Source organism: Metarhizium acridum (genome assembly GCF_019434415.1).
Source record: "Metarhizium acridum strain ARSEF 324 chromosome Unknown scaffold_587, whole genome shotgun sequence".
Lineage (NCBI taxonomy): Eukaryota > Fungi > Ascomycota > Sordariomycetes > Hypocreales > Clavicipitaceae > Metarhizium > Metarhizium acridum.
The window spans coordinates 283,434-301,551 of NW_027094049.1; the positions used below are offsets into that span (position 1 = coordinate 283,434).

General features: G+C 51.8%; 3 protein-coding genes across 4 annotated transcripts; 2 read left to right on the plus strand and 1 right to left on the minus strand.

The window, feature by feature from the left end:
• Positions 1-1,825: 1,825 nt before the first annotated feature.
• Positions 1,826-2,152, plus strand: J3458_021878 (uncharacterized protein; the record flags this gene model as incomplete). The annotated part of the gene is made up of 1 exon (XM_066122809.1): positions 1,826-2,152. The coding sequence occupies one exon, from the start codon at positions 1,826-1,828 to the stop codon at positions 2,150-2,152; it is 327 nt and encodes a 108-aa protein (XP_065972029.1).
• A 579-nt stretch (positions 2,153-2,731) lies between these two features.
• J3458_021879 (uncharacterized protein) lies at positions 2,732-4,166 on the minus strand (the record flags this gene model as incomplete). Its single annotated transcript, XM_007813759.2, has 2 exons — positions 2,732-3,279; positions 3,866-4,166. 2 exons carry the CDS (start codon positions 4,164-4,166, stop codon positions 2,732-2,734), a joined length of 849 nt encoding a protein of 282 aa, XP_007811950.2.
• A 10,130-nt stretch (positions 4,167-14,296) lies between these two features.
• Positions 14,297-18,110, plus strand: J3458_021880 (uncharacterized protein). 2 transcript variants are annotated; one of them, XM_007813760.2, is made up of 2 exons: positions 14,297-15,165; positions 15,243-18,110. In XM_007813760.2, exons 1-2 carry the CDS (start codon positions 14,776-14,778, stop codon positions 17,547-17,549), a joined length of 2,697 nt encoding a protein of 898 aa, XP_007811951.1. In that variant the 5' UTR covers positions 14,297-14,775; the 3' UTR covers positions 17,550-18,110. The 2 variants fall into 2 exon arrangements, with proteins under 2 accessions (XP_007811951.1, XP_065972030.1); XM_066122810.1 differs by having other exon boundaries at positions 14,469-18,110.
• The last annotated feature ends 8 nt before the right edge of the window (positions 18,111-18,118 follow it).

Consider the following 18,118-nt stretch of genomic DNA (forward strand, 5'->3'; position numbering starts at 1 on the left):
GTTGGACTTTTGGCCTTTGCTGGCCGGCGCAGGTAGAATGTGCCAGGGGCGACGGATTGAACAAAACTAAAACCGCCTTTGTTGGATTTTGCATATAGAGTAGCTATGAAAGCACTCTGCGCATTGTCGAGTCATGACGCCCGTTGTGTTCCATGAATACCATGAGAGGCAGGCTGATATTGTCGTTGTTGCGACGAGCAACGTCTAGTGCGACGTGAATCAAGGGAGCCGTTCAAAAGGAGAGTTTAGAGGTTCCAAAGGCAGCTTAGACTCAAGCCCTAGATCTTCCATCTGATGAGTGTCCGCCAGTTTTGGCTCAGCCTTTCCTCACATACGGGTCTCGTCTTGCCACTAGCTTTTGTTTGTCTTTGTTCTATCGCGCCCTGTCTCGCTGTTACACGGTTATACGAGGGCTACGATCACAAGATCTAGGGCATAAGGCTCTCACCGCTTCTATATAAGCTATTGAGTCTAAGCCCTCACTGAGCCCTTGTCACACTCGCCTGATCCAGGGACATTGAATTTCTCGTCTTGTTTTATTCGGCGTGGGATTTTCCCCGCAACAAAAGTGCGTCAACGGTTAATAGTCGTTCCGAGTATCTGCCCATTTCGTCAATCTCCCGACCTAGAGGAAGCTTTGTTTCAAGCTACCAATACACTGGCCAGTTCCGCATTGAATCCTGTGTTGGGGCCTGATGCACGAAGTCGGCAGGGAACTGGAATTTTTAACTTGACGCATAAAACATTTAAAAAGAATAAAATAAAATAAGAGTATTTAACTTGTCTTGATAAGTGATTAATATAAAATTATAAGATTTTAATCTTTATATTACGTATTAATTTTACAACTTTAACGTTATTACAAGTCTAAAAAGAAAGTAAAAAAAAAAGCCGCTAATAAGAAAATATAAAGTAATACCCCTTATTATATTTTACGACCAAATTATCCGTTGAATAGTCGTTCTAGATTTCTGCTTACTTGGTAGATTAGGCCCTTTATTTAAATCTATTCCTTTCGTACCCTGGCATGTGATGCACGGGGCAAAGGGGAGGACCGTGACAAGAACCGTGAGCGTCACCCGTTCCTCGCTCGCTCAAAATACAATACCGCTGCTCTGGCCATTGGCCAAGGTCCTACGGTTGCATAGTGACATGGCCAATGCGTCGCCGGTGCAAAAAGGGCAGTCGGCCTGTTTCTTCTCGAGGTCGGCCGTCTGTCCTGTGAAACGGTACCACAGGCATTCAGTCCCTACAAAGGCCTCGAGTGCCTGCCTGCGAAATCGGCATCGACATGCCGTCGTGCTACCCAAAGGCTTCTTGTCCCCCCCACCGTGTTGCACGCTGCGCAACGTCCCGCGCGGCGGGCGACGAGTCTTACTGGGCGCCGGCTCAGCAGGCGCGGACAGGCAACCCGGCTATGCACACCGCGAGTCCTTTGTACTACCGAGTGACGCGCCCTCCGGATTCAGCGGCTAGTCGGCGCCAAAAAGGTCATGTAGCTCAGAAACCCCGTGAATGTCAAAATTGAAATATACCAATTGAAGGGACTGATGCCCAGCAGCAAGCGGAGCAGTCGCTGAAGACGAGGAGGCCACGGTCAGCCGTTCACCGAGAGCCCAGTGGAGCCCGTCCCCCAACCTCACCATGACGCGAAAATTTCACCGTCAACACCACAACAATCAGGGCTCCCCTTGCAATTTCACCGCCGCCAGACTCACAAAATCTCACATCGCCAACAAGACACGCACCGACACCACGCCGCCGGAACATGCTCTTGCTCTCTCGCCTCGGGCCGAGAACCAGAAGTATCCACCTCACACAAGCCATGTCCGCAGCCAACACCACCGGCCCCTCGCCCACCTTCTACTCGTCGTCCTCGTCGCCGGAAACGCCGTCCTCTGCGTCGCCAAACGCCAGTAGCCGCGCGCTCCCCGCCCCCGGAGACCCCACGGCAGCCCTCGACGTCTCCGGCGACGGCACGACCGTCAAGCTAGACCGCCTGGGCCCTCTTGTCGTCAACGTCGACGGCACCATGTCCCGCATCTCGAACTGGTCCGAGATGGCCGAGGTTGAGAAGCAGAACACGCTAAGGGTGCTGGGGAGGCGGAACAAACAGCGGCTGGAGGCGTTGAAGAAGGCTGCCAAGGAGTGAACCAGACTTGCCGCAGCGCACGCTTGGATAGAGGGGACGGAGCTTACACATAGAGCCATGATTCCGGAATGACTAGCTTCATGCACGTAGTTAGCACACCAGACTTTGGCAGGGACAAGACCAGTGCGTGAAGTTGAAACGGCAGCCGAGAAAAGATGTGAAACTCTACATGATTGACGCCATGATGAATGATATTTTCGAGCACTCGCCCAAATCTCCACTCCTCTGGAACACCGAGCCAGGGACCCGTCCTGAATACCTCATCAGATAAAACATGCAGTGAGACCGGTGGTCATTCACACGACTGTAAACTTTGCACAGATTCAATTCATATCTAGCCAGCCATTTCTATATGCTCCATCGTATATAGATCATCCACATATATTCGGGACGGACCCTCTCGCTTGTCCAAAACAGTAGCAAAGCCGCCGCCCAGATTCCTTGTAAATTAATAAAAACGCCAGAAACCAAAGGAAGAAAAAAACCGCCCCTGACGCGGTCTTGCGTCGATGCGCGCGCCAGTACAAGTCATCACATTATCATCCACTTTGACAACAAGGAAAATGCCTCCGGTCTACGTCACCGCTCTTCCTTGACGGCTTCTGTGGTAGATGACTCGGGATTCTTGGACTTTTCGCTGGCATGCTTGGTGAACTCCTTCCATAAAGCGGTAATGTCGTCACTGCCCTCATTCTTCTCGACCAGGAGGTTCTTGAGCCACTTGTTCTCGGTTTCCAGCTGGGCAACCTTGTTCTCCAGGGCAGTGACCTTCTCGGTCATCTCCTTGGCGGACTTTTCGAGGGCCTGCTCCCGCTGCTTCTTCTTGATTCTGAAGCGAGCGCTAGCGGCAGTGTTTCGCCGCCGCTTGTCCTCCTCGGCAGCGACGCGAGAGGCGTCCTCGAAATTCATCTGCTGGGGAGCGGGAAAAGGAGCCGAGACCATGGCGTCTGGCTTTCGCTTATCGCCAGCTCGTGCATTGCCCTGGCGGAATTGGGGCTGCTGATGAGGAATCTGGACCTGGTGGCTAGGCTGGAGGGGCTGGAATCCCTGCGCCGAGTCGGAGAAGGCATTCATGTGTGGGGCGGCAGCATAGGCGTTGTTGAAATCAGCAAAGTTGAAGTCACCTGCTGGAGGCAATTGCAGTCAGCCCAGGTTCACGTAACACAGGAAGGCATGTCTTTGAGCGTGGTTTAAATGGTGAAAGCAAATTGCAGGCCATGGCCATCTCGGGGAAAGACAGCTGTAGTCCTTAACAGGCAGGCTGACCTGCAGTGAGGTCGCAGTCTGTGAGGATAGCCGTTGGTGTGGATGCCAACCGGATGGCGAAACCATGTGCGCGCGGACAATCACGAGGAATTGCACCATCGCTGGCCATTTGTCATCGAGAGAGACCCCCCCTTGTGGGCCCCCACATCTACCACATGAACCACCCCAGAGTCCATGCCAGCAGAACCGGGGGAGCAGCGCCGTGCAGAATGGCGGCCAAGGGGTGGTTGCAAGGGCGTAGCGGGTATTGGAAAAGAAGCAAGTCGTGCATATTGTGTGATTTGTGCATTGGAAAAGTCATTGTTTGTTCCTCGTCCCGGTCACCCCGCGTTGAGATCGATCGAGGAAGGCCGGACGAGCAGTCGTCTCAGAAGCGCACGGCCAGGCAGACACGGAAGTCGGGGAAAGAAAGAAGACAATAAAAAGCAAATAAAATAATCAACTTACCAGATATAAAGTCTACATTAGGCATATCATTCATGGTGGCCTGGACGGGGGTAACGTCGCCCGACGTAGTCGAACCATGCCGTGTGGCATTTTCAACATCCACCTTGACAGGCTGGGCCTGGAAGTCGGTGTTCTGGCCAGAGTCGAAATCGAAAAACTGCGTATTGGTGAAGAGGGCAAGGTCGTCTTCCATGTTGAAAGCGTCCTCGGCAGGACCCGTGGTGTCCTGAGGACTGATGGTGTTGAGGTCGCGAAGGTATTGCGACACATTGGGCCCGTGCCTCCCGTTGTATGTCGACATTATGGCGTGATGCTTTGGTAAGACGAGTCACCAATGTTTTGTTTCTTCTTTGCAGGGTTGGAGAAACCAAATATAAAACGGCTCCTGGCGTCAGGGTAGTGCAAATGGCTGATTTGGATGTGGTGGCCGAAGAAACGTTCTTTTTTTCGCTGCGCAGGCCGACTCGACAGGTGGCAAATGACCGTTGGTGGTGCAGCGGTGGTCGAGGAGTGTTCGCAGGCCGGCGGTTAGGGCAAAAGTCGGAATCTCGCGAGGACAAGGTCGAATCGCCAATCGTCAATGTACGCTGATGCCGTGCCGTGGTTTGCAGCGACGAGAGCAGGATTCGTGGTGATGGCGGTTGCAAGTTTGATGGGGAAGACTTCCGCAGCGGGCGGATTATGAGTCGTGCGAGATTTGTCGTGCGGTCGCAGCGCACAGCCGATGCCTGCTCTTGGATGACTAGTTTGAGCCAGCCGAGGGGCAGCCGAAGCATCTCCGCGCGCAGCGACTACCCCTCTGGTCTGGGTACTCCGGACTTCACCCAGTAGCTCGCCGCTGCTGGCTGTGGGACGCACCAAGGGCTGATTAGCAATCATGGAAATCAGATGCCCCAGATGCCCCATCAAAGTACCCACGTGCAACCAATCAGCATGGCACTTTGCTTCCATCGTTCAGCCATTTACACCAAAGCGCCCGAGACTCCAGACCTCCCTTATCTTTGCAAATTTCTATTACTCGGCCAAACATCTCACTCCCGACCGAGACACTTTCGCGGTAGCATTAGCGCCAGAGCCGAGCCATTATGGAGTGGCCCACTTATACGGAGCAATTCGGGGCTCTTCTGCCGCCTGTGGTACGTATGACGCCGTAGATCCAACATCAATTCGTCTGACTGACCGACCGTTGACGTCTAGTATCGATAATCCAACACCGTTTTTTCTTTCTCTCCTGGCATCACGGCTGTAGCACTACGTCACAGTCGCAAAAATGGGGGGAAAACCATTCCAATGGATTCATTACAGTATCGATTCCTCATAACACCCGCCAAAGACGGGCTCCCGAGAACTTGACAACTCTCGCAGGAACTGTTCCGTGTCCAGTTCTGTCATGATTGGCTACACGCACAGACTGGACCCTGCATTGTCGAAGAACATCGTGAGCGGCCCCGCAAGCTGAATGGTGTGATACACGCACACGTGAAGGCTGGAACCCCAATAATGCCTGTAGAGATGGCCACAGACGAGACATGTACTAGAAAAACAAATTGAAACCATGACAGCTGCAACGATAGCCGACCATGACAATTCAAGAAAAAAAAAAAGAAAAAAAAAGCAGGGCAGGGCTTGAAGATTCCCTGACGCGCGATCTGCGCGGCCATATTTCATTGCCACCTTGGGCAGGCTCGGGTTGCCTAATGGGTTCAACTCCTCCAGAAGCAGCTGAGGTTTCGGTAACCTTGGAGCTAACTAACACATTCCCTTTTGAATTTAATTTGTATGGCCTGCGTAAAGTGTGTGTGGCCTCGCCTCTGCAGAGTCTGCCGCAGCATCGTAATTGGTCCTTGGCACAAGCTCAACCCATTCGCAAACCTCACCCAGATGACCATGCACTGATATCGCTATGCTGTGACTGGCCCGTCTGTCTAATTTCTTTGTGTAGTAGTCTAAACCATTCTGGGCATGAGCATGTCTTGTTGTCATCATGATGGGGGTTACAGCGGCGGCAGCAATTTCACGATGCCTTCTCCTATTCCAACGGGAACGCCAACACTTCTCTGATTGATCCAGCAAGAAGAGCAATGTCCAGGTGAATTCGGCCGAAGAACCAAAACAGACTGATTTCCTCGATACCTGCAATGAGACAGGACAATCCCCGTGATCGTCTGTTCTCGGCAATGTGGGTGGCGCGTCCGCCTGGCCCATGGCGTGATCGTTGCTCATTTCGAAATTTCAAAATCTCAGCGCAGACTTCGCAGTGAGCGGATCTTAGCAACGCCTTGCCCAGCTCTCATTTCCCCTCTTGCGCGGGAAAAGCGCTATTGCTCAATTCTCGGCGTTTCTTGGATACAAACAACCAAGCAAACACCCTCTGCATATTGGACAGCCGGTGCCGCGTAGGGGGGCGCAAATGATAACTCTCACGCAGCGGCCGTCGAATAGGTAAGGGATTAAATGGCACGATTCCAGAAAGGAGTGCGGCGTTTTTGCTCACGCCTAGCTTTGGTCAGCCGGCAGCCTTATCAAACGTGATGGGATTCTAATCGTTATGCCTTGAATCTGAAGGATTGCATTTCGTACTGCCTACGCGTATTCGGTTTATCTCAAGTAATCCCACCTTTTCATTGTGCCCTTTATATATCACATGATTCTATTCCCTTTCTCTGCTCCGTCTTTGTAATATTCCTTATGCTCGCCTCATGGACTTCCGTAATCGCTACCAGCGTACTGATCTTCCTCGTTTCCATATCATAGCCGTATCCAATCCTCATCTCGTAACTCGTGTGTCTTTTCACTTTATTCACTCAATCTTTTTTTCAAACCCGCCGGGGACCACTACACCGGGGAAAGGTTTTCTCGGCAGTACAACGTATACACCGGCGGTACGCAAACTCTATCAATCTCGCAACACTTGCTCCATGTCGGGTCATGCACGCCCGGGAGGGAAACCAAGGTACCAAACAAGTGTTCTCGAGTGAATTGGAATAGATCAATCAGAACGGTGGATCGATAAAAACCTCATCCGGCATTAAAAAGCCCTCCACGCTTCATCTGGCCAGCCAGCCGTCTGAACACATGTTTTATTGTCTCGACAGCGGCGCAGTTCAAGTCCTCTGTAGGATCTCTAGGTTACGACCTTGAAAACCCGGCAGCATCCATCATCCGTCGTGAGTCATATAGAGTATCAGCAGTTTGGGCCGAGACTCCTACAATGTCCGGCTGTCCGTCGCCGAGTATATGTATCCACACGACGGCATTTACAACACGGCGCACAATGGCCAGGCCCGTATATAAACCAAATACCTTTGTCCATGGCAGCCAAGCGAGTGAAGAGCAGGACACGACTCGTCCAAGCCTCCTCAGCCACGCAACTCAAAGGGACAAGGTATCAGAACAAGCGACGATATTCCGTGGCATCCCAGTGGAAATCCTCCAAATGCCAGTGCCGCGTCGGTCCAATACCCGAGTCTCGAGTTATATCTAGAATAGCCAGGCAATCATGAGCTTGCAGAAACAAAAGCATCACATGAACCGAGTCTCGCGGTACTTGTGGGGACGCCGTGGAGGAGACCCTCGGCGACATAATTCTCCCATGGCAGATTGATAGGGGCGTTTCATGCAGCACAGGATATGGCTGTAGATGGTCTGAAGATCAAGCATGAGTAACAGACGCCTGCGGGATTTGTGGCAGCGAGACTCGTTACGCCGAGGGCTGCCTCGTATCAGCCCATCCGCCAGGGCAGAGATAGACGACGCCCCTGGTTGACATGACAGGTGCCTGGTTTTCTGTGAGAAACAAGATCAAACATGTCTGCCATTAATTAGGTCTGGTCGGTGTGAATAGAAACCGGTATATGCTCAATAGTATGTTCCCTGTCCTGGAAAGGCAGTCAATGGACGACACGAGTTGCAAAGACATCCCAGCCCGTTGCCATAGTTTCGTATAGCCGAAGAGAGACCGTTCTTTGTATAATGTCCTTGCTGCCCTGCACGAAGAGGGCAACAACTCTTGAATCGAGACGACAGCATCCAAAGCACTCAGATGGCGAAATAGAATCCTCCACACGCAGTGCCGGAAGCTGAAATCGAACATGACTTCATGGTGGTAAATCCAGCCTACAAGGATCTTAGTATCATGACGATGTAGTTCCCCGCATAGCAGCGGCGTGGATTATTGTTCTCGCGCCGCAGATACACGCGTCACTGTCTCCCATAGCAGCCATGCTTGTTGCCTTGTCCAATCAATGGTCTTTCATAACTGGTGCATGCAGCGGATAAACCTCACCCATACAGCAGCACAATAACAATCAGCTTCTGCAGTAGATTTCTCCATCCAGCTCGGGTCTCTCCCTTGTAGCATGGAAACTAGTCGTGACTGGCCGACCACGCACTTCGAGTGGCCCTGAAGCTACAAGACGACAGCATCAATACTCTTCATAGCGATACATTAGACGAGGAATGGTTGAGGAGACCATGTCATTCTGGATTGGAAGAGGGATACGTCAATAACAGATGCTAAAATTCGCCATCTTCACTGGTCGACGTCAAACGCTTCCTAGTCAATAGTCTAAACGCGCAGACGAACAGCACTCAAGCAACCGAGCCTACTTTATTGCGAGAAAATGAAATGACAAGCACGGTATACGGTATACGCAGGGCATGGAAGTAATCATCTGTAGCTTGCTAGTTAGCTGACTCGACACAAGATCCCAGAGCGTGTCGGCCGGGACTCTGCCACTCTTCAAGGGCGCGACACACATGGCAACAAGCATCCCATAAGGATATATCAAGAACACAATCCCAAATCAGTGTCCTTGGCATTTTTTGCTCGTGCCCCATGTCATGGTACACCACTGCTTATATTACGTCGTCTCGCGGCCAAGATACGAACACGGTAGCCGCGGCATCGTTGCCTTGTCTTCGCGCAGTTGTTCAATTGGCTGGAAAAAGATCACATCTGACCCTGTGAGCTATATACAGTCAGCACCTAGATCTGTGTGATGGAACCAAGGTAATAGCTATTCTACGACTCCCCCAGCCGCTTGTGCCCATTGCAAGTCATAGAAAGATGTGTTGTTTCAAGCAGTTGCCCGAGACTCGATAGCACACTCTCATTGCGTCGACGGATCAAACACTTGCCAGGGACGAAATATGAATTGGACATTCGAGATGAAAATATGAGATGCAGCGGCTCATAGTGACTGAAGGTAGTTCGGTCTCACATCATCAGACTTGATGGGTGCTAATAATCTTCATACACTGGGCCACAGGCAACAATACATAGCCGTCAATTCAGCCAGCACTGCAGGGATTGAAAGCTTTGCCACGTCATCTTGATCCTCCAGTCGCGACTACACCATATGCAAGGACAACTCAAGTTGTTTCCTCACTCTGCCGTGTCTAAATATATTTCTCACGTCGTATGCCGGGACTACCCTGTACCACTTGTCGAATTCCAAATTCCCATTGACGGGCTGTGTAGCAATCCGGGAAGCATCAAACAACATGCCTGTTCTCCCTAAAATAGTCATATCAAAATTACATCCTGCAGGAGTTAATGTTTGCCTGTCATATTGTACAACGGTACACAGCATACGACCCCTGCTGGTAGCCCAAAAACGCATACTAATATCAGACCGAATTGCGTAAATAGCCTAATGATCAGGAGGCAGCAAAGAAGCTGACCCTGGCCTTGTATGACCAATACCCCCCGTACATGCGACCAACACGGGCTAGCATAAAAAGCCAGAGCCCGGTGGAAAGAGGTGTATATGCCCTTTATGGGCTGCGAGTACCCAGCAAGAGTCTGAAGAAGATGGCGCCAGACGTTGATGATACAGGATGAGATGCGCCTTGCCCGCCGCAGCAATACTCCGTACCGAAGTTGAGAACAGTAGAGCGGTGCGTTCTTGACCAACGCACCAACATGACTCAGTCGTCTTGAAGGATTCTCACGAGATTCGGGTACCTACTGAGTAGCGAGGTCAGGTCCCATAGCTTGGCATGTAGGGAGTACCAAAAGGGACAAATGTTTCTTTCCCATGTACTTCGTAATATTCTGGAGCTTGGAGACAGGGCGCGACTCACGACTGGCGCAAACGATGGGTGTCAAAATGATGATCCACCGACCCGCTGTTGATCTTTTTTCTTATGTACATATGCTTGTCTGGGGTGGGTGTTGGTATTCGCTGCATCATCGACGCTTATGGGGACACAAGGGAGGCAGTACATACTCTGTACATATATGACAGGTAATACGGGCACAGGCTCACGGTGAACATTTCCCACAATCATGCGTTATTTCGCCTTGTCATAAATCAGACGTGTACCCATATTACAGGACCATGACTCCGTAATGGCCCCAATAGTCCCAGAGCTGTCGAACATTCACAGAAGGGCACTGTTGAGACGACAGGTGGAATTGTGTTCAATGTAAGACAGTGGAGGCGGGGATCGATGCACGTTTCAAATTCATGCGGATTCTCCTGAGTTGTCGGGTTTGATTGCCGGAGTCGTACTAAGCGCATGGTATCACCAAAATAAGACAACAAGCGAGCCCGAGATGGTGTGTCAAATGTTGCTGAGTTTGGCTTGTCATGCAGGTCGAAGGCAACGACAACACGTCATCAGTTTCTCTTGTGCGGGGGAGGGGAATACACTCGGCCAGTCTGCAAATACTAGGCAAACTGTAACATCAGTCTTAAGTTCAATCCAAGCAGCGACAACTCGAAGTGGTGATAGTGTCGGGTGCTCGTTTCCAGACGAAAGGAGAGGGCGTGGCGTTGTAGAACTGCCACATCCTACGGAGTACTCTGTAGACCGTCTTATTCTACTCTGATTGAGTTGCGAATGACTGCGCATTATTATTAGGCAAAATCGGGACAGCTGGTCTGTCAAATTGGTTTCTCAATGGCGACCCCTGTGTACGCATTGTAAAATGATTAGCGAAATCAACCGAGGCTTGAATGGAAATGCGTCGGGCCGCACCCCAAATCTGGACGGCGGACAGCCACATCAGCCGTCATATTTCCACCAGGCGAATCCGTCCGTTGTTGCCTTTGAAAGCAATCGAAATGAACAGGATGTGAGAACAGGGGCCAATGGCGTCCTAGTTGCGAGTTGAGGGCTCCGTACGGAGTACATCTGCTGCTTCTCTGCTGGTGCTTGAGGAGCCCGGAACGGGTAGGAAGCATGCGAAGAACGAAGAGATAGTTCAAATTTCGGTTGCCGTCTGAGCCAAGGGCTTTTTTTTGTTGACGGTAAGCTGGAGCGAGAGATCAGTACAGAGCTGTGTGAAGCCATTGAAACCTAGGTCGACAAAACTGTGGGAAAACGTGCCGGGTTCTGCCTGTGCAAGGTTTCTCGGTGGGACGAGTCTCTTTTGATCCCGATCACCATACCATCTTACCCAGAACGCCAGATATATCTTCGCGCTTAATCGCGTCTGTAATAAATTTCCACGTAAACCGAAACTGTAACTGCAACTTGCCCTGGTCCGGTTTTGCATACTGGCTATATGTATAACCCCAACAATACGGTGCGGGCGGGATTATGGCTCGAGGCCATTTGAATCAATCGACTAAGGAGACGAGTCACAGGAGAGTCGCCCCCAGGAGCATGTGCGGAGTGCGTTGAGAGGCTAGCTACAGTTTGTGGACATAAGTATTCGACCACCCGGCGGCGTTGAACGACTCCAGAGAGGTTGAACGCTTATGACTCTCCACTGAGAAAGCACTTAACGATGGTGATAGAGCTGACTAAGAAGGACGAGGGATAACGACTGATCAACAAGGAAATAGGTTATGGGTTGGGTTTCTTGGGTGGTGGATGAGACGTGCGTGATTGCACAGGGCTGCTCGACTCGGCTTCCATAGCATCCGGCGTTGTATTCTCTGAAGCACATCAGCGCCAAAACAAGCGATCTCCGCGGTGCCTTCATGTCCGTACGCGGTGCCTGCATGTTCCGTGGGTGCCGGGTGCTCCAAGAGCACTATATCTGCACTATCCTCTATCTGCCGTGGAGTGGGTGTTTCAATCAATGCGGCATCTACAGTAGAGCTCATGCGAGATGTTTGCGGAGTACTCCATACCGAAATATTCTTAGATCGGAAACACACAAGTATGTACGGAGTAGAGAGAATGCGAGTCAAAGTCATCACCACAAACATGGGCTCGTATGGCTTCTGTGCCAAAGCGTCTTCGGAGGCAAGCCGCAACTCGGCACTTGTCAATGCCAAGCACATCATCCGGGGTTTTGTCCAGTGCACGGCTTTACTCGATGGTTGCCGTCTTGCCGTCGTCGAAAGGAAGTAGTCAGATAAGGCTTCATCCATCGCGTCCCACCGCACTGGAGTTCGGTGCGATATGCGAAGAGACATCAGAATGATACCGGATGACCCAGCGGCATCGCCCGTGCACGGAGGTATGTAGTAACGTCTCATATGAGATGCCGCCCAGCCTCTTTTTTTGAAGTGGACTACACGACAGTACAGCGAATGCACAAGCTATGCCTTCCATGAGCTGAACTGGTTTCATCAGGGGCAAACGCCGTGGTTGTCGAACGACGCGCGCAACATGTACTGACTTTGTGCAAAGTAGTTGGTAGGCAAAGTTGAAGTAAAACTGGGCGAATATCTTTGATCCGGCATCTTTCACCTCCCCCCACCAACGCATGCTTCCAATTATACGGGGTCCAGCCTTGGTCAAGTACCGCAATAGAGGAGTGGCCAGGGGACTCCACATCGCGAAGAGTAGTTTGCATTGTAGTGAGAATCACGGACGGCCCCAGCGACGAAACAATGCGCTAGTACGGAGTATTTAACAGTGGTGAGTGGAGGCTTAGGAATGAATCCACGACGAGTCGGATCGTCGACGACCATGTACAGTAGAAGAACACCTGGCCGTGCCGAGCACTGTTGGATACCTACCTAGGTACCTAGGCAGGTATCATTAAATAAAGCGCTGTGACGCTTTTATGGCATTGACGGCGGGCGTCTTTGACGAGGTTGGCCTTTGTGGAACTAAACACAAGCCAGTGTGATGGTAATATGTGACTGGTAGCCAAGCGGTGATGAGACCTAGCAATAAAAGCATCAGAGCCTCGGAATGTTGTCTTTTTCTTCTTCTTTTCAAACAAACAAAATGTATCAGCAATTTTTCGTGAGCCCGACGGACGACGTGATTGGCATATTGCCCTGGCCTGTTGGCCTGCCCAAGCTTACGAAGCAGTCGTTTGGACCCCTTGCAGCAATGTCCGCAGCTCAGCCTTAGTGCTGGTTGTTGAAAGATTTTTTGAATGTTGTTTCTTTTGGCCATGGATGCTGCATCATATTCTTTTCCTCGACCCCTCTTTGTTTGTGGTGTACATATGTAGACTGACTGACTAGCATTGCTTTTGTCGGTGCAGCCCAACAAGTTGCACGAGGATGAATGGTGTGGGCTGAAATGTTGAAGCCCCTGGATTGTATTTTTTTTTCTGGCTGGCTGGGTTTGGAGGCACTTTCTCCCTTCTCTCAGTCCTTGTGCCAGCAGAGACAATTTCCCTGGCCGGGCCAACATGGTAATCTATTGGTGGTCAGGGTGGTCGCAATTGGGCGCGCCTGGGGGCCCCTGCGCATACTCACGGGTCGGTGCAGAACTCGTCCCACCGTTCATCAGGCCCATCGACAACGCGAGAAGATCTAGGTGCAATACGAGGTGTCGAGTTGGTTGGCCTTATGCTGAATGCAGAGAGAATCGACGATGCCATGACTGCGGTCGGAGGTGGGGATGTTGGTGCTCAAAGTTTCGATAATTGCACAAGTAACTTTGGAGTATGCAGAGCCCAAGAATTACAGGGTAAGAAACAGTCTCAAGTTACTCCGTAGAAGGCGCGGCCTGGCAGTTCTGGTTTGGCTGGCTCTTGCCCCCCGGTCCCGGACCTGAACATGTGCAGTCTGCTGGGCCATGCCGAGAATCTGAAACGGCGTACCGAGGACTTTGCCTTGTCGAAGACGGGCCGCACCAGGATGGGTACCAAGTTACTTCAAATTCTGCTGGGGACGACGGTTATGCTGGCCCGGATTGGCCCTCTCGAACGGGCAGAGTGGCGGACTTTGCATCCTCCTTCAACGCCAAAACGCCTCAACTCTCCAAGTGGCGTTTCTTTTGCCCACTTTCCCCTGACGGGATCCCCATGCTACCTCGCCCAACCCTGCTCGACCCTGCTCATCGACCTCGACGACTCACGACGCATTACACGACGCACCGCCGACATGGCTCACCCGAACTGTGGGCTCTTCAAGTGCGGCATCCTTGTCTCTCCCATGCAGCCTCGAGCTCTGTGCTCTATTGCCATGCGCGGTCATTTCAAATCTATTTGCTCGCTCCCCTCCTTTTTGGCCTGGCCTGCGCCGCGGGCAAAGACCCAGGTCCAAGTAGTCTCTTGTCTCCGTATCGTACAAACGGCCCTGCGATTGTGGGCTCCCGTCCAGTCTATGGAGGAAGAGCTCACCTGTTTGGGTCAACTGTGAAGCTCCCATGTCCTGGATGCCCCCCAAATCTAGACAGGCCCGTCCCCAGTCTCTCTCCTCTAGTTTCTACATTCTCCGTGTCTCGCCAGTCCCGCGTGTCTGTCTACCTCACCCTCATCGGCTCTGAAAGAGTCCAGAGACTTTCCCCCACCCAGGCTGTTCTTTGTTCGTTCTTCATTCTCCTTGTTTGCTCCTTTTTCTTTTCTTCGCGGGTTGACCTCGACCGAGTCCAACAATCGACAAGATTCTACCAATATCAATCATTCCCCGTCGAATGGCTAGTTGCACGCTTCTGATCCCCTCGCCACGTTGAGTGCAAGAGTCATTTCAATAGGGGCGTCGATACTATACGACACACGAGCATTTCATCACGACAACCATTGATCCAAACCGCCCGTGATGGCCCCGTCGTTGAATAATCATTCTTCTTTTACCCGCCCTCGCACTGGCGACCGTGATGGCCGGCCCAGCACGCGCGACCAGGCTGGCGCGGATATGCTTATTCCCAGTCGGACTTCGTCGCTGCACTCTCGCATCACGCAGCCAATTCCCTCGACTTTGAACGTGAAGCCCCAGCAGCGAACACCAAAGACTCTCACTCATGCCTATATGGTGTGCGGCGTCGGTCGCGAACCGTCGCAATGGGTCAAGGCGCCGGCTCCCGCTCAGGGCAAGATTGGCCATATGAAGGGTGCTGTTGGCCAATTTTGGCTCCCCGAGATTCTCGGCAGCAGCCCTCGCCTGGAGCAAGATAATGAGATTGCTCGCGCTCTCCATTCCGCTATGAGGGTTAGTATCGAAAGAAAAACAAGAACCCCATCATTTTGTGTCCACGGAGTGGAAAAAAACTAACACGATAATCGTAGGCTTGCTTTCCGCACGATGTTGAGATTTGCACTGGCAGGAGCCAACCCCACTGCGTTCACCACGCTTTTGTGCTCCAGCAAGACTCTTCTCACACCTTGTACGGCATCTGCCTCCGAGTTTGGTCTCGAGCCGACGAAAAGAGGGCTGAGACCATTCGGGACTTGCGCAAGAGGACCGAGACTGACTTTTACGACAACCCAGACGAGACTTACTGGATCCCTTACTGCTTGTCCTTCTTGTCCCGTTACCCCCTTTACAACCTCTTGGGAGACTATTTGCGAGGCATGTGGATTCACTGGAATAAGGCTACCAACTTGTTTCACGCCGAGGAAGTCTCGCGTATTCTGAGCTTCCCAGCTCCTAGACTGAACGACTTGGTCCGCATTGACATGAAGGACTATGCTCTCTGCTACCAGTTCCCTTCCTCCCCGACTGGGTTCCAGAATTTCTCCATGTGGCCGCTTTTTAACTGTTTGTCCATCCCCAACATTGTTGGCGTTATTGAGGCAGCCATTTCTCCGACTCGACGAATCATTTTTGTGAGCCACTATGCAGCCATGCTTACAATTGCTGCCGAAACAGTGCGGTACTGCGTCCGAGTTTACGAATGGAGCGGGCTTTACGTCCCCGTTGTACACGCCCGCCACGCGCAGGAGCTTGTTCAAGAGCCCGGTCCTTACATCTTGGGTGTGACCGCCGAGTGTCGATCTCTCTTCACTGCCCCTACTGACGCTTTGGTTGTTGACCTCGACCGCAACTTTGTTCTCACATCTAGTCCACCTACTGCGCTTACTCCTGGCCAGCGCAACAAGTTTGTCACTCGCCTGACACAGGCTCTCAACGGCGACGTCACCCCCGCTGGTGTTCCCCACCATCTTCGATCGGCATATGGCGGCGGCAAGCTGGTCCCTGCTGGTCAGATCATTGTCATGCGCGGAGAAGTTGAGTCTATCCAGGACCCTGAGTGGTGGAACCAGGATGCGGTTATGGCTGTCATGGACCATGTCTGTGAGAAGACGGGCCGCAATTCAGGTATCAAGGCCGTATTCGGCGGCTCTGTAAAGAAGCCTCTCATGACGAAAGTTTCAATGAGACATCTCAATGAAATTGTTCGGGAGCGAAATCAGTATTCTCGTGACGCTCTCGAAGCCTGGCAAGATTTCATCAATCTCAAGGGCCGCATGGACACAGAGCTCAGCAAGGTCAACAAGAGAAACAACTATCTTGTCGAGGAGCTCGAGAGCTGGAAACAGCAATTCCTCAAATTCCAGGCCTTTGCTGAACAGCTTACCAAGGAGACACAGGATCTCAAAGTCAAGATTGAGACCCACAAGAGAGAGAATCGCCGTCTAACTGGTCTCATTGACCAACAGAAGGATGATAATGCTCGCATGTCTGTGCGTCTTACCGGCACTGAGAAGCAGCGTGATGATGCTCTTATGGCTCTCGTTCTCCAGCAGGAGATGGCCGAGGATCTTGAGCGCGAGAGACAGAGGAACAAGAAGGAACTTGCCCAGCTCAGCCATACCAACTCCACCCTCGTGCGACAACGTGACGAAGCTCGCCGTGTGGTGATGCATCTGCAGAGTTTGATTGGCGGCCAGAGCCACCACATGGAGCATCTCATTCACTCTCTTACCAAGCCCGATGAGCTGGTTGCCGAGATTGAGGCAGGTTTTGAGAGTGATGAGCAGGAGAGCTCAGATGGTGCGTCTGGCGACGACAGTACGAGCCAACTGAAATCTCCACGAAGCAAGCGCCTCTCTGCGGCTAGCTTTGCTGACGTTGCCGACCGTCACCTCAAGGACAAGACTGATGCCATAGCCCATATTGTGCGCAACATTGCTGACCAGTGCCAGGCCGCTGTGGAGAGCCTGCAGCTGGCCCACGATGCTGAGTATCGATCAAGCCGACGTCACAGCGGCCTGTCCAATGCTCAGAGCGAGGACGGCCATGACGACCGCTCTGTTGCCACCTCAGATAATGGCGAGGAGAGACGCCTCCAGCCTGGACGCACTTCCAGCATCCCTCCTACTCCGGATCTGATCCCCAATCGCAGCAGCACTGCCATGTCCTTTGCTTCGGCTACTACTACACCTGAGCGATCTAGCCAGCAGTACAACTTGAAGGACGAGATCCCCACAAAGATTGTCGAGGACGACGAAGAGGACTATGAGGAGAGCCGCAGTGAGGGCGGCAGCGCCGCCACTAATGAAAACGGCGTTGTGGCCAAGCACACCGAGTCTCTCTTGCATCGCCCATCTGGTGCCAGGATCAGTGCTCTTGGGGCCAGCGGCACTCGGTGAGAAACAGTAGAGCGACCTGCTTGAGGAATGATATGATGAAGGGGGTGGTTATTAGCGCCCAGGAAGAACCTGGCTCCTCAGGATTAATGGGAGCAACGAAGCCGACGACAGGCATACTTCTGCCAATGCTGATTCCTTACGAGGTTGTCAACCGCAATTTGTTTTAACTTATCTGGACGACTGTTGATACGGTGATCCACCTATATCCGCTTGTGTATTGCTGCACTCTGATTTTTCTTCATATTTTTATATCTTCATTTCACATTGACGACACGAAAGTCTGGATATTGGTCACTCCGTCTTGATCCATTTTTAGTTTTTTTTACTTGGATGGAGGTTGTAAAAACTTTTGGTCTTTCCTTGGCGTTTCCCCCCGCAATGCCTGCTTTTTCCCTAGTTTGCTGTCTGACCGTTTGTAATTATCTTCTATATAGCCTGAGGCACTTGGGTCTCCCAAGACAAATACATGTCTGGCTCAACACAGCATGTTGAGCCATGTCATGTATGATGACGTTAGCCTCTCAGCGAGACGCTAAACAATTTATGACAAATTTTTGAATGAAGGCATA

Coding starts and splice junctions, on each gene's coding strand:
- J3458_021880 (XM_007813760.2), top strand. CDS start 14,776: ATGGCCCCGTCGTTGAATAATCATTCTTCTTTTACCCGCCCTCGCACT. Junction 15,166..15,242: donor CTCTCCATTCCGCTATGAGG/GTTAGTATCGAA, acceptor CGATAATCGTAG/GCTTGCTTTCCGCACGATGT.